The 14,928-nt window shown below is 48.3% G+C and overlaps 1 protein-coding gene across 1 annotated transcript in view; it reads right to left on the minus strand.

Moving 5' to 3' along the window:
• Nucleotides 1–14,921, minus strand: part of LOC121843248 (ankyrin-3-like) — a 27,971-nt gene extending 13,050 nt beyond the window's left edge. Inside the window, exons 1-3 of the mRNA XM_042312833.1 lie at nucleotides 14,679–14,921; nucleotides 8,173–8,271; nucleotides 2,489–2,582 (exon numbers count right to left, since the gene is read on the minus strand). Of these exons, the coding sequence (XP_042168767.1) occupies nucleotides 2,489–2,582; nucleotides 8,173–8,271; nucleotides 14,679–14,921 (436 nt within the window). The remainder of the gene's footprint in view (nucleotides 1–2,488; nucleotides 2,583–8,172; nucleotides 8,272–14,678) is intronic.
• Between the last annotated feature and the right edge of the window lie 7 nt (nucleotides 14,922–14,928).

A 14,928-nucleotide genomic window follows, 5' to 3' on the forward strand; every position in this document is an offset into this window, starting at 1 on the left:
GGTAGTGGTCTGATACTGGTGTGGTAGTGGTCTGATACTGGTGTACTAGTTGTCTGATATTGGTGTGGTAGTGGTCTGATGCTGGTACGGTAGTGGTCTGATACTGCTGTGATAGTGGTCTGATACTGGTGTGGTAGTGGTCTGATACTGGTGCGGTAGTGGTCTGGTCTGATACTAGTGTGGTAGTGGTAGTGGTCTGGTCTGATACTGGTGTGGTAGTGGTCTGGTCTGATACTGGTGTGGTAGTGGTATGATACTGGTGCGGTAGTGGTCTGATACTGGTGTGTTATTGGTCTGGTCTGATACTGGTGTGGTAGTGGTCTGATACTGGTGTGGTAGTGGTCTGATACTGGTGCAGTAGTGGTCTGACACTGGTGTGGTAGTGGTCTGGTCTGATACTGGTGTGGTAGTGGTCTGATGCTGGTGTGGTAGTGGTCTGATACTGGTGTGGTAGTGGTCTGATACTGGTGCGGTCGTGGTCTGATACTGGTGTGGTAGTGGTCTGATACTGGTGTGGTAGTGGTCTGATACTGGTGTACTAGTTGTCTGATATTGGTGTGGTAGTGGTCTGATGCTGGTACGGTAGTGGTCTGATACTGCTGTGATAGTGGTCTGATACTGGTGTGGTAGTGGTCTGATACTGGTGCGGTAGTGGTCTGGTCTGATACTAGTGTGGTAGTGGTAGTGGTCTGGTCTGATACTGGTGTGGTAGTGGTCTGGTCTGATACTGGTGTGGTAGTGGTATGATACTGGTGCGGTAGTGGTCTGATACTGGTGTGTTATTGGTCTGGTCTGATACTGGTGTGGTAGTGGTCTGATACTGGTGTGGTAGTGGTCTGATACTGGTGCAGTAGTGGTCTGACACTGGTGTGGTAGTGGTCTGGTCTGATACTGGTGTGGTAGTGGTCTGATGCTGGTGTGGTAGTGGTCTGATACTGGTGTGGTAGTGGTCTGATACTTGTGTGGTAGTGGTCTGATGCTGGTGTGGTAGTGGTCTGATGCTGGTGTGGTAGTGGTCTGATACTGGTGTGGTAGTGGTCTGATGCTGGTTTGGTAGTAGTCTGATACTGGTGCAGTAGTGGTCTGATACTGGTGGGATAGTGGTATGATACTGGTGTGCTAATGGTCTGATACTGGTGTGGTAATGGTCTGATACTGGTCTGATACTGGTGTGGTAGTGGTCTGATACTGGTGTTGTAGTGGTATGATACTGGTGTGGTAGTGGTATGATACTGGTGTGCTAATGGTCTGATACTGGTGTGGTAGTGGTATGATACTGGTGTGGTAATGGTCTGATACTGGTGTGGTAATGGTCTGATGCTGGTGTGGTAGTGGTCTGATACTGGTGTGGTAGTGGTCTGATACTGGTGTGGTAGTGGTCTGGTCTGATACTGGTGTGGTCTGGTCTGATACTGCTGTGGTAGTGGTCTGATACTGGTGTGGTAGTGGTCTGATACTGGTGTGGTAGTGATGCGGTAGTGGTCTGATACTGGTGTGGTAGTGGTCTGATGCTGGTGTGGTAGTGGTCTGATGCTGGTGTGGTAGTGGTCTGGTACAGGTGTGGTAGTGGTCTGGTCTGATACTGGTGTGGTATTGGTCTGATACTGGTGCGGTTTTGGGCTGGTCTGATACTGGTGTGGTAGTGGTCTGATACTGGTGTACTAGTTGTCTGTCTGATATTGGTGTGGTAGTGGTCTGATGCTGGTACGGTAGTGGTCTGATACTGCTGTGATAGTGGTCTGATACTGGTGTGGTAGTGGTCTGATACTGGTGCGGTAGTGGTCTGGTCTGATACTAGTGTGGTAGTGGTAGTGGTCTGGTGGTACTGGTGGTAGTGGTACTGGTGTGGTAGTGGTATGATACTGGTGGTAGTGGTCTGGTCTGATACTGGTGATACTGGTAGTGGTCTGACATACTGGTGTGGTAGTGGTCTGATACTGGTGTGGTAGTGGTTGATGCTGGTAGTGGTCTGATACTGGTGTGGTAGCTGGTGGTCTGATACTGGTGTGGTAGTGGTCTGATACTGGTGTGGTAGTGGTCTGATGCTCTGTTGTGTTCTGGTGTGGTAGTGGTCTGGTCTGATACTGGTGTGGTAGTGGTCTGATACTGGTGTGGTAGTGGTCTGATGCTGGTGGTAGTGGTAGTAGTGGTCTGATACTGGTGTGGTAGTGGTGGCTGGCATAGCGGTTAAGAGCATTGGGCCAGTGACCGAAAAGTTTCTGGTTGGAATTCTGCAGACCAGATGAAACATCTGTTGATTTTTTATGTTATTTAACATTTATTTAACCAGGCAAGTCAGTTAAGAACAAATTATTATTTACAATAGTGGCCTCCCCTATGATGACACTGGGCCAATTGTGTGCCGCCCTATGGGACTCCCGTCATGTCCAGGGAGCCCATCATGTGCCTTTGTGCAACCCTAACGGATCCTGTAAGTGGCTCTGGATAAGAGCGTCTGCTGTGGTGTAAATGTGTAAGTGATACCTACCTTGGCAGCATGCGGTGGCTCCCTGGTCCAGCAGCAGCAGAGCCACTTTCTGGTTGTCATAGTGAGCAGCTACATGTAGGGGAGTTAGACCACTCTATAGAAACGGCATACACAGCTGCATTAGTGTTGGACTGAAGGTGGAGGCACTTGCCCAACACAGTGGAAGGATGACAAACTGGGATCTGAAGTGGTTGAAATATAAATCAGTTAGAACAATTCCAATACTGTCTTTGTCCGTTGAATAAAGACATGTTCAGTCTGGACCAAGATATCCCTCTAGTGGTGTGGGTGCTATGCTTTGGCAACGTGGACAGAGATGGTAGTGGTGGAAACTATGCAGTTTTTTTGTTTTTTTAGTGTTATTTCTTACACTAGTACCCCAGGTCATCTTAGGTTTCATTACATACAGCCGAGAAGAACTACTGAATATAAGGGTCAACTCACCATCAGTGACCAAGAATATGTTTTTCGCGATGCGGATCCTGTTTCTGCCTTACAACCAGGTAAAGTGGATCACATGCAGCGACCAAAAAAAAAACGACTCAGAGCGGTCTTCTGGTCAGATGAGACGGGCACATCTGCACCACTCCCTGCATTTTTTATGTCCAGTCTTTAACAAGGTTGATGAAACGAGCAAGGGTAGCATTCCAGAGGACATCAGAGTCTGTAACGTTCTTTGCTTCACGGAAACATGGCTCACTGGAGAGACGCAATCCAATGCAGCCAGCGGGTTTCTCCACGCATCGCGCCGACAGACACAAACATCTTTCTGGTAAGAAGACGGGCGGGGGCGTATGTCTTATGGCCAATGACATGGTGTGATGAAAGAAACTACAGGAACTCAAATCCTTCTGTTCACCTGATTTAGAATTCCTCACAATCAAATGGACCGCATTATGTACCAAGAGCCCGATTATAATCGTATATATGACACATCGACGGCTCTGAACAACTTTATTTAACTCTCTGCAAACTGGAAAGATTTATCCGGAGGCTGCATTCTAGCTGGGGATTTTAACAAGGCTAATCTGAAAACAAGACTCCCTAAATTTTATCAGCATATCGATTGCGCAACCAGGGGTGGAAAGACCCTGGATCATTGTTACCTAACTTGGCAGGCCCTGTGCGGGCTGACCACGACTCCATTTTGTTGATCCCTGCCTACAGCAGAAACTAAAACAAGAAGCTCCCACTTTCTGAGGTCTGTCACGCTAGTGAGCTGACTCTACACAAGACTGCTTCCATCACGGGAGTTGGGAGACTCTATGCGTCAGACAACAACATTGACGAATACGCTGATACGTGTTGGAGTTCTAGAACGTGGTTGAAGATGTCGTTCCCATAGCACGATTAGCCCAACCAGAAACAGTGGATTGATGGCATGCATTCGTGTGAAACTGGGAACCACTGCTTTTAATCAGGGCAAGGTGTCTGGTAACATGACTGAATACAAACAGTGCAGCTATTCCCTCCGCAAGGCTATCAAACAAGCTAAGCGCCAGTACAGAGACAAAGTAGAATCTCAATTCAACGGCTCAGACACAAGAGGTATGTGGCAGGGTCTACAGTCAATCACGGACTAAAGGAAGAAACCCAGCCCAGTCACGGACCAGGATGTCTTGCTCCCAGGCAGACTAAATAACTTTTGCCCGCTTTGAGGACAATACAGTGCCACTGACACGGCCTTGGTCTCTCCTTCACTGCAGGGAAGTGAGTAAGACATTTATACGTCCTAACCCCGCAAGGCTGCAGGCCCTGCATCCCCAGCCGCGCCCTCAGAGCATCGCAGACCAGCTGGCCGGTGTGTTTACGGACATATTCAATCAATCCCTATATCAGTCTGCTGTTCCCACATGCTTCAAGAGGGCCACCATTGTTCCTGTTCCCAAGAAAGCTAAGGTAACTGAGCTAAACGACTACCGCCCCCGTAGCACTCACATCCGTCATCATGAAGTGCTTTGAGACTAGTCAAGACCATATCACCTCCACCCTACCTGACACCCTTTCTTTTCTTCTCGGAGGATGCAATCTCAACCACACTGCACACTGCCCTAACCCATCTGGACAAGAGGAATACCTATGTGAGAATGCTGTTCATCGACTACAGCTCGGCATTCAACACCATAGTACCCTCCTTGTCATCAAGCTCGAGACCCTGGGTCCACCTGTGCAACTGGGTACTGACTTCCTGACGGGCCGCCCCCAGGTGGTTAGGCAACAACATCTCCTCCCCGCTGATCCTCAACACTGGGGCCCCACAAGGGTGCGTTCTGAGCCCTCTCCTGTACTCCCTGTTCACCCACGACTGCCTGGCCACGCACGCCTCCAACTCAATCATCAAGTTTGCGGACGACACAACAGTGGTAGGCTTGATTACCAACAACGACGAGACGGCCTACAGGGAGGAGGTCCCCCTCGGAGTGTGGTGTCAGGAAAATAACCTCACACTCAACGTCAACAAAACTAAGGAGATGATTGTGGACTTCAGGAAACAGCAGAGGGAACACCCCCATCCACATCGATGGAACAGTAGTGGATAGCAAGTTTTAAGTTCCTCGGCATACACATCACAGACAAACTGCTGTCCACTCACACAGACAGCATCGTGAGGAAGGCGCAGCAGCGCCTCTTCAACCTCAGGAGGCTGAAATTCAGGAGGCTGAAAGAAATTCGGCTTGTCACCAAAAGCACTCACAAACTTCTACAGATGCACAATCGAGAGCATCCTGGCGGGCTGTATCACCGCCTGGTATGGCAACTGCACCGCCCTCAACCGTAAGGCTCTCCAGAGGGTAGTGAGGTCTGCACAACGCATCACCGGGGGCAAACTACCTGCCCTCCAGGACACCTACACCACCCGATGCTACAGGAAGGCCATAAAGATCATCAAGGACATCAACCACCCGAGCCACTGCCTGTTCACCCCGCTGCCATCCAGAAGGCGAGGTCAGTACAGGTGCATCAAAGCTGGGACCGAGAGACTGAAAAACAGCTTCTATCTCAAGGCCATCAGACTGTTAAACAGCCACCACTAACATTGAGTGGCTACTGCCAACACCTGTCAATGACACTGACTCTTCCAGCCACTTTAATCTGGGAATTGATGGGAAATGATTAAATTAGCTAGCCACTTTAAACAATGCTACCTTATATAATGTTACTTACCCTACATTGTTCATCTCATATGCATACGTTGATACTGTACTCTATATCATCGACTGCATCCTTATGTAATACATGTATCACTAGCCACTTTAACTATGCCACTTGGTTTACATACTTATCTCATATGTATATACTGTACTCGATATCATCTACTGTATCTTGCCTATGCTGCTCTGTACCATCACTCATTCATATATCCTTATGTACATATTCTTTATCCCCTTACACTGTGTATGACAGTAGTTTTTTTTGGAATTGTTAGTTAGATTACTTGCTCGTTATTACTGCATTGTCGGAACTAGAAGCACAAGCATTTCGCTACACTCGCATTAACATCTGCTAACCATGTGTATGTGACAAATAAAATTTGATTTGATGATTTTGATTTGATTTGGGGTTATATCCTTCCTGTTTGGCCCTGTCCGGGGTATCATCGGATACAGTGTCTCCTGACCCCTCCTGTCTCAGCCTCCAGTATTTATGCTGCAGTAGTTTATGTGTCGGGGGCTAGGGTCAGTCTGTTATATCTGGAGTACTTCTCCTGTCTTATCCGGTGTCCTGTGTGAATTTAAGTATGCTCTCTCTAATTCTCTCTTTCTTTCTCTCTCGGAGGACCTGAGCCCTAGGACCATGCCTCAGGACTACCTGGCATGATGACTCCTTGCTGTACCCAGTCCACCTGGCCGTGCTGCTGCTGTAGTTTCAACTGTTCAAATCCAAACCAAATCCAACCTCAATCTACTTCTAAATGAGTCAAACCAAATCCAACCTCAATCTACTTCTAAATGACTCAAACCAAATCCAACCTCAATCTACTTCTAAATGACTCAAACCAAATCCAACCTCAATCTACTTCTAAATGACTCAAACCAAATCCAACCTCAATCTACTTCTAAATGATTCAACCCAAATCCAACCTGTATACATGATAATGGACCTTCATTCATACAGTTTCTTCATCCAGCTAATAATCAAATGAAAGAGTCGTAGTGGGAGGACCACAATCATATCATTCTAAATGAGTCAGTGGGAGGACACAACAATCATCAAGCTCCAAGCTAGTCATTCATAATCTGAGCTCAAGCCCAAGGACCCACAACATATCATCTCTAGCTCCAAGCTGAGTCATAGTGGGAGGACACACAACATATCATCACGTAGCTCCAAGCTGGAGTCATAGTGGGAGGACCACACAACATATCATCTCGTAGCTCCAAGCCGGAGTCGTAGTGGGAGGACCACACAACATATCATCTCGTAGCTCCAAGCTGAGTCAAGTGGGAGGACCACACAACATATCATCACGTAGCTTCAAGCTGGAGTCATAGTGGGAGGACCACACAACATATCATCTCGTAGCTCCAAGCCGGAGTCGTAGTGGGAGGACCACACAACATATCATCTCGTATCCAAGCCGGAGTCGTAGCTCCAAGCCGGAGTCGTAGTGGGAGGACCACACAACATCATCTCGTAGCTCCAAGCCGGAGTCATAGTGGGAGGACCACACAACATATCATCACGTAGCTCCAAGCTGGAGTCATAGTGGGAGGACCACACAACATATCATCTCGTAGCTCCAAGCCGGAGTCGTAGTGGGAGGACCACACAACATCATCTCGTAGCTCCAAGCCGGAGTCATAGTGGGAGGACCACACACAACATATCAGTCATAGTGGGAGGACCACACAACATATCATCTCGTAGCTCCAAGCCGGAGTCGTAGTGGGAGTGAGAGGACCACACAACATATCATCGCGTAGCTCCAAGCCGGAGTCATAGTGAGAGGACCACACAACATATCATCGCGTAGCTCCAAGCCGGAGTCGTAGTGGGAGGACCACACAACATATCATCTCGTAGCTCCAAGCCGGAGTCGTAGTGAGAGGACCACACAACATATCATCGCGTAGCTCCAAGCCAGAGTCGTAGTGGGAGGACCACACAACATATCATCGCGTAGCTCCAAGCCGGAGTCGTAGTGGGAGGACCACACAACATATCATCGCGTAGCTCCAAGCTGGAGTCGTAGTGGGAGGACCACACAACATATCATCACGTAGCTCCAAGCCGGAGTCGTAGTGGGAGGACCACACAACATATCATTGCGTAGCTCCAAGCTGGAGTTGTAGTGGGAGGACCACACAACATATCATCTCGTAGCTCCAAGCCGGAGTCGTAGTGGGAGGACCACACAACATATCATTGCGTAGCTCCAAGCCGGAGTCGTAGTGGGAGGTGGGAGGACCACACAACATAATCAATATTTGCACACAAAAGGCGTTTTCACCGCCATTTCTCAAATAACACATTTTACCAACAAATTAAAAAGGTTGGATGGAAACCTGGTTAGTAGCACTGCAAGAATACTGATGTGTAGTTACATTATAATGAACCAATATGAGAATAACTCATATGACATCAGTGAGAACTATCTGTGCTGTACGTTACTATTACTATCAGTGAGATGCACTACTGACTACCAGACTAGCTCATCCCTGTTTCCATGGTGACTACGGTACCTTCCCAGCTGCATCGGGCGCAGTGTGTCTCTGCAGCAGAAGGTTGGCCACTTCCATCTTCCCATACTTAGCTGCAACATGGAGGGGAGTGAAGCCTTTCTGGAAGAGGGGAGGAGAGGAGAGAGGAAAGGAGAGAGAGAGGAGGAGAGAGGAGGAAAGGAGAGGAGGAGGTGATGAAAGGAAAGGAGAGGAGAGGAGGAGGTGATGAAAGGAGAGAGGAGACAGGGAGGAGATGATGGAGATGAGAGGAGTACAGAGAGGAGATGAGAGAGGAGATGAGAGAGGAAAGGAGATGAGAGAAGAGAGGAGAGGAGTAGACAGCAATGAGCCACAACAACACTCACAGCATCACATCATAGATTATTACATGTTAGTCATTTAGCAGAAGCTCTTATCCAGAGCACCTTACAGTTAGTGCTTTCATCATCAGATAGCTAGGCGGGACAACCACATATCACAGTAGTTAGTATATTCAGATAGCTAGGTGGGACAACCACATATCACAGTAGTTAGTATATTCAGATAGCTAGGTGGGACAACCACATATCACAGTAATTAGTATATTCAGATAGCTAGGTGGGACAACCTTATATCACAGTAATTAGTATATTCAGATAGCTAGGTGGGACAACCACATATCACAGTAGTTAGTATATTCAGATAGCTAGGTGAGACAACCACATATCACAGTAGTTAGTATATTCAGATAGCTAGGTGGGACAACCACATATCACAGTAGTAGGTGTATTCAGATAGCTAGGTGGGACAACCACATATCACAGTAGTTAGTATATTCATCTTCAGATAGCTAGGTGGGAGGGGGGGCTGAGTGGGAGAGAAGAGCTTGGACTGGGCTGAGTGGGAGAGAAGAGCTTGGACTGGGCTGAGCGGGAGAGAAGAGCTTGGACTGGGCTGACTGGGCTGAGTGGGAGAGAAGAGCTTGGACTGGACTGAGCGGGAGAGAAGACTGGGCTGAGCGGGAGAGAAGAGCTTGGACTGGGCTGACTGGGCTGAGTGGGAGAGAAGAGCTTGGACTGGACTGAGCGGGAGAGAAGACTGGGCTGAGCGGGAGAGAAGAGCTTGGACTGGGCTGAGCAGGAGAGAAGAGCTTGGACTGGACTGACTGGGCTGAGTGGGAGCTACCCTCCCGTAGGGGTGGGATGGCACAAGTGGAGAGCCCAGCCAACAGTGAGTTGCAGTAGTCCAGACGGGAGAGGACAAGTGCCTCGATTAGGACCTGCGCCGCTTCCTTTGTGAGGGAAGGTCGTACTCTACAGATGTTGTAGAATATGAACCTGCAGGAATGGGTCACTGCTTTGATGTTTGCAGAGAACGACAGGGTGTTGTCCAGGGTCACGCCAAGGTTCTTTGCACTCTGGGAGGGCGACACTGTGGAGTCAACCGGGATGGAGAGGAAGAGCAGTTCCGTATTGTCGAGGCTGAGGTGGAGGACCGACATCCAAGCTGGGATATCTGAGATGCGTGTCGCCACCTGGGTGTCAGAAGGGGGGAAGGAGAAAAGTAGTTGTGTCATCTGCATAGCAATGATAGGAGAGACCATGTGAGGATATGACGGAGCTGAGTGACTTGGTGTATGGAGAGAAGAGGAGAGGGCCTAGAACCGAGCCCTGGGGGACACCAGTAGAGAGAGTACGTGGTGCGGACACAGATCCTCTCCACATCACCTGGTAGGAGCGGCCTGCCAGGTAGGATGCAATCCAGTAGTGTGGAGAACCTGAGACGCCTGAGACGCCCAGCCCTGAGAGGGTGGAGCCTGATACGCCCAGGCCTGAGAGGGTGGAGAGGAGGATCTGATAGAGCCTGAGACGCCCAGCCCTGAGAGGGTGGAGAGGAGGATCTGATAGAGCCTGAGACACCCAGCCCTGAGAGAGTGGAGAGGAGGATCTGATAGAGCCTGAGACTCCCAGCCCTGAGAGGGTGGAGAGGAGGATCTGATAGAGCCTGAGACACCCAGCCCTCAGAGGGTGGAGAGGAGGATCTGATAGACCCTGGGACACCCAGCCCTGAGAGGATGGAGAGGAGGATCTGATAGAGTCTGAGACTCCCAGCCCTGAGAGGGTGGAGAGGAGGATCTGATAGAGCCTGAGACGCCCAGCCCTGAGAGGGTGGAGAGGAGGATCTGATAGAGCCTGAGACGTCCAGCCCTGAGAGGGTGGAGAGGAGGATCTGATAGAGCCTGAGACACCCAGCCCTAAGAGGGTGGAGAGGAGGATCTGATAGAGCCTAAGACGCCCAGCCCTGAGAGGTTGGAGAGGAGGATTTGATAGAGCCTGAAACACCCAGCCCTGAGAGGGTGGAGAGGAGGATCTGATAGAGCCTGAGACGCCCAGCCCTGAGAGGTTGGAGAGGAGGATTTGATAGAGCCTGAGACACCCAGCCCTGAGAGAGTGGAGAGGAGGATTTGATAGAGCCTGAGACGCCCAGCCCTGAGAGGTTGGAGAGGAGGATTTGATAGAGCCTGAGACACCCAGCCCTGAGAGAGTGGAGAGGAGGATTTGATAGAGCCTGAGACACCCAGCCCTCAAAGGGTGTAGAGGAGGATCTGATGGTTCACAGTGTCAAAGGCAGCGGATATATCTAGGAGGATGAGAACAGAGGAGAGAGAGTCAGTTGGTTGAGTGACCAGTCTTGAAGCCTGACTGGTTAGGGTCAGAAGATCCTCTGTGACACAGAGGAGAGCAGAATCGTGTTGAGTGACCCGTCTTGAGGCCTGACTGGTTAGGGTCCAGAAGATCGTTCTGAGAGAGTCGGTCAGAGACAGAACGCTCAAGTGTTTTAGAAAGAAAAGAAAGAAGGGATAAAGGTCTGTAGTTTTAGACGTCAGATGAGTCGAGTTTTGATTTCTTGAGGAGGGGAGTGACTCTGGCCATTTTGAAGTCATAGGGTGCGCAGCCAGTGGTCAGGGATGAGGGAAGTGAGGAATGGGAGAAGGTCTCCAGAGATTGTCTTGGAGAAGAGAGAAGGGGATGGGGTCGAGCGGCCAGACCTCACTAGTCGCAGGCTGTCATCTGGAGCGAGAGGGGAGAAAGAGGTCAAGGTGTAGGGTAGTTCTGTGTGAGTGAGACCAGTGGACTCAATAGGCTGAGTGAATGAGGAGAGGGTATCGTCAACCTTTTTTTCAAAGTGGTTGACAAAGTCGTCTGCAGAGAAGGAGGAGGGAGGGGGTGGAGGATTAAGGAAGGAGAAGGTGTAAAAAAGTTTCCTAGGGTTAGAGGCAGAAGCTTGACATTTGAGTGGTATAAAGTGGCTTTAGCAGTGGATACATAAATAACTAGGTGTATATAACTAGGTAAGATACTCAAGTGAGAGAGTGGTGTGGAGACTTCCTCTCTTTCCTTCCTCAAATAACTCGGCAGAACCGTCTTTGCGACAAAACGGCCACTAACATGACTGCCGCTTACAGCTGCCGCTGAGAAGCCAAGGGAGACTGAAGAACTAACACTTACTGCTGACTGCCTAGCAGAGGTGGGACCACTCCAATACAGTCACTGATCACCAACACAAGTCACAAATTGCCCCGCCACTTGATCCTGGTTGATGTGTCAACAACTATCTGCAAATGATGAGTAGTCAGCAGTTCACACACCAAGTAGACCATTGGGAAGACAGTCAGCAGTTCACACACCAAGTAGACCATTAGGAAGACAGTCAGCAGTTCACACACCAAGTAGACCATTGGGAAGACAGTCAGCAGTTCACACACCAAGTAGACCATTGGGAAGACAGTCAGCAGTTCACACACCAAGTAGACCACTGGGAAGACAGTCAGCAGTTCACACACCAAGTAGACCATTGGGAAGACAGCCAGCACTTACAGTAGATGGTGCTAGCTAGCAAAAAGACAGTACTAGACCACAACAGATAAAGACAGTACGAGACCACAACAGATAAAGACATTACTCCTGGAGATATCAGGAGTCCTCCAGCTATAGAATGAAGCTGATTATAACATAGAACAGCAGACTCACATGATTATAACATAGAACAGCAGACTGTCGTGGAAATTTCCTGTATTTACCAAATCATGAGAGCAAACCACACACAAGTCAGAGTTAGTTATCCAAAAGTCCATCTTTAATTATATGAGCTCCATCGCAACCCTGTGACTCTCAGATCAATTCAGTGTCTATCAATGAATTCTCTGAGAGACCCTTACACATGGCAACTGAGATCCTTTATAGCAAAGACACACATAGCCAGACAGCCTTGGCCATAATTTATCGTTCAGCTTTGTCTCCTAAACTATGTTATTTTCTCAAACTCAGAACCTAAACAAATCCTCCATATCAACAGGCATATCAAATCCATCCTGTCTTGACAAGATCACAGAGACACATTGACTGGCACACAGACATTGTGGAGCCAAGAGATACACGCTTGACCTCTCCCCTCTCTCCGGCCCAAGTAACTTAGTCTTGACAGAGACCAGATAACTGCAACCCTGCCATAGTATTATACAAACAAATTCTGATGAGAAGTAACTTACAAACATATGATGACTATAAAACATCTTACCTATGTTACCAACCAATTCTGATTATTCCCCAACAAGACTCACATGACAGAGAGAAGTTGAACTAACTGTACATAGAGATAGTCATTTCCATGGACTGTGTCACAGTTCATTAAAGTGTTGATCCATTACAACGATAATGAATAACGATACCCACAACTCAGTTACACAACAGATTCCTCTGTTGTGAAGCAAGGCAGTGAAACATCAACCGGTTACACCACTAACTTCAACCCTAACTGCTGATACCATTCTCTCTAACCCCAGATCAACCATTCATACCACTAACCCTAACCAGTACTAACCCTAACTGTTGATACCACTAACCCTAACCAGTACTAACCATAACCATTAATACCACTAACCCTAACCGGTAGTAACCCTAACTGTTGATACCACTCTCTCTAACCCCAGATCAACCATTCATCACACTAACCCTAACCAGTACTAACCCTAACCATTAATACCACTAACCCTAACTGCTGATACCACTCTCTCTAACCCCAGATCAACCATTCATTCCACTAACCCTAACCAGTACTAACCCTAACTCTAACCCCAGATCAACCATTCATACCACTAACCCTAACCAGTACTAACCCTAACCATTCATACCACTAACCCTAACCAGTACTAACCCTAACTGCTGATATCAAATCAAATCAAATTTATTTATATAGCCCTTCGTACATCAGCTGATATCTCAAAGTGCTGTACAGAAACCCAGCCTAAAACCCCAAACAGCAAGCAATGCAGGTGTAGAAGCACAGTGGCTAGGAAAAACTCCCTAGAAAGGCCAAAACCTAGGAAGAAACCTAGAGAGAAACCAGGCTATGTGGGGTGGCCAGTCCTCTTCTGGCTGTGGAGGGTGGAGATTATAACAGAACATGGCCAAGATACCATTCTCTCTAACCCCAGATGAACCATTCATCACACCAACCCTAACCTTAACTAACCCTAACTGCTGATACCATTCTCTCTAACCCCAGATGAACCATTAATCACACCAACCCTAACCTTAACTAACCCTAACTGCTGATACCACTATCTCTAAGCCCAGATGAACCATTCATCACACCAACCCTAACTAACCCTAACTGCTGATACCATTCTCTCTAAGCCCAGATGAACCATTCATCACACCAACCCCCTAACTAACCCTAACTGCTGATACCATTCTCTCTAACCCCAGATGAACCATTCATCACACCAACCCTAACTAACCCTAACTGCTGATACCATTCTCTCTAAGCCCAGATTAACCATTCATCACACTAACCCTAACCTTAACTAACCCTAACTGCTGATACCATTATCTCTAAGCCCAGATGAACCATTCATCACACCAACCCTAACCTTAACTAACCCTAACTGCTGATACCATTCTCTCTAACCCCAGATGAACCATTCAATAACCCCAACCTTTATTAGGCCTACCCTTTCATACTACTAACTGTTGATACCACTCACTGTACCCATAGAGGTCAAGCAGCATGATAATATAAGCAAAACAAAGACCACTTTGCTTTAATGCTAACTATAAATGCAGCATCACCATTCACTATGTGACCTCTGCCAGCAGCCAGCCTGCTGCTAATGGAACGATACAGATGCTGTGGTGTATGATGTCACGCTACCTGCTAGCCATGGAAACACTCTGAATCAATCAGCAGACTACTGCAGTGGAACTAGCTAAAACTCTAGCCCTCCTCCAGTGGAACTATAGTTATAACTCTAACCCTCCTCCAGTGGAACTATAGTTATAACTAACCCTCCTCCAGTGGAACTAGTTATAACTCTGTGTGTAGGGTGTAGTGTGTAGGGTATAGTGTGTAGTGCAAAGTGTAAAGTAGTGTCAAGGAGGACTGAGGTGATGTCTCTGTGTCCCTCTCTATTCGGGTTAGTAGTGTGTAGGGTTAGTAGTGTGTAGGGTGAAGTGTGTAGAGTGAAGTGTGTTGGGTGTAGTGTGTACCTTGGTAGTGATGTCTGGAGAAGCCCCCTGGTCAAGGAGGACTGAGGAGACGTCTCTGTGTCCCTCTTTGGCAGCCAGGTGTAGGGGGGTGTAGCCAGAGGTGGTAGTGGCGTCAGGACACGCCCCATTCTGCAGCAGATACAGCACGATGTCAGGCTTCCCCAGACGACTGGAGATGTGGAGCGGGGTCTGGTTGTCCTGGAGCCGGGACAGAGGGTTAGAGGACAGACAGGAGACAAACATGAGCAAA

This window comes from Oncorhynchus tshawytscha, unplaced genomic scaffold (assembly GCF_018296145.1).
Source record: "Oncorhynchus tshawytscha isolate Ot180627B unplaced genomic scaffold, Otsh_v2.0 Un_contig_3339_pilon_pilon, whole genome shotgun sequence".
Classification (NCBI taxonomy): domain Eukaryota; kingdom Metazoa; phylum Chordata; class Actinopteri; order Salmoniformes; family Salmonidae; genus Oncorhynchus; species Oncorhynchus tshawytscha.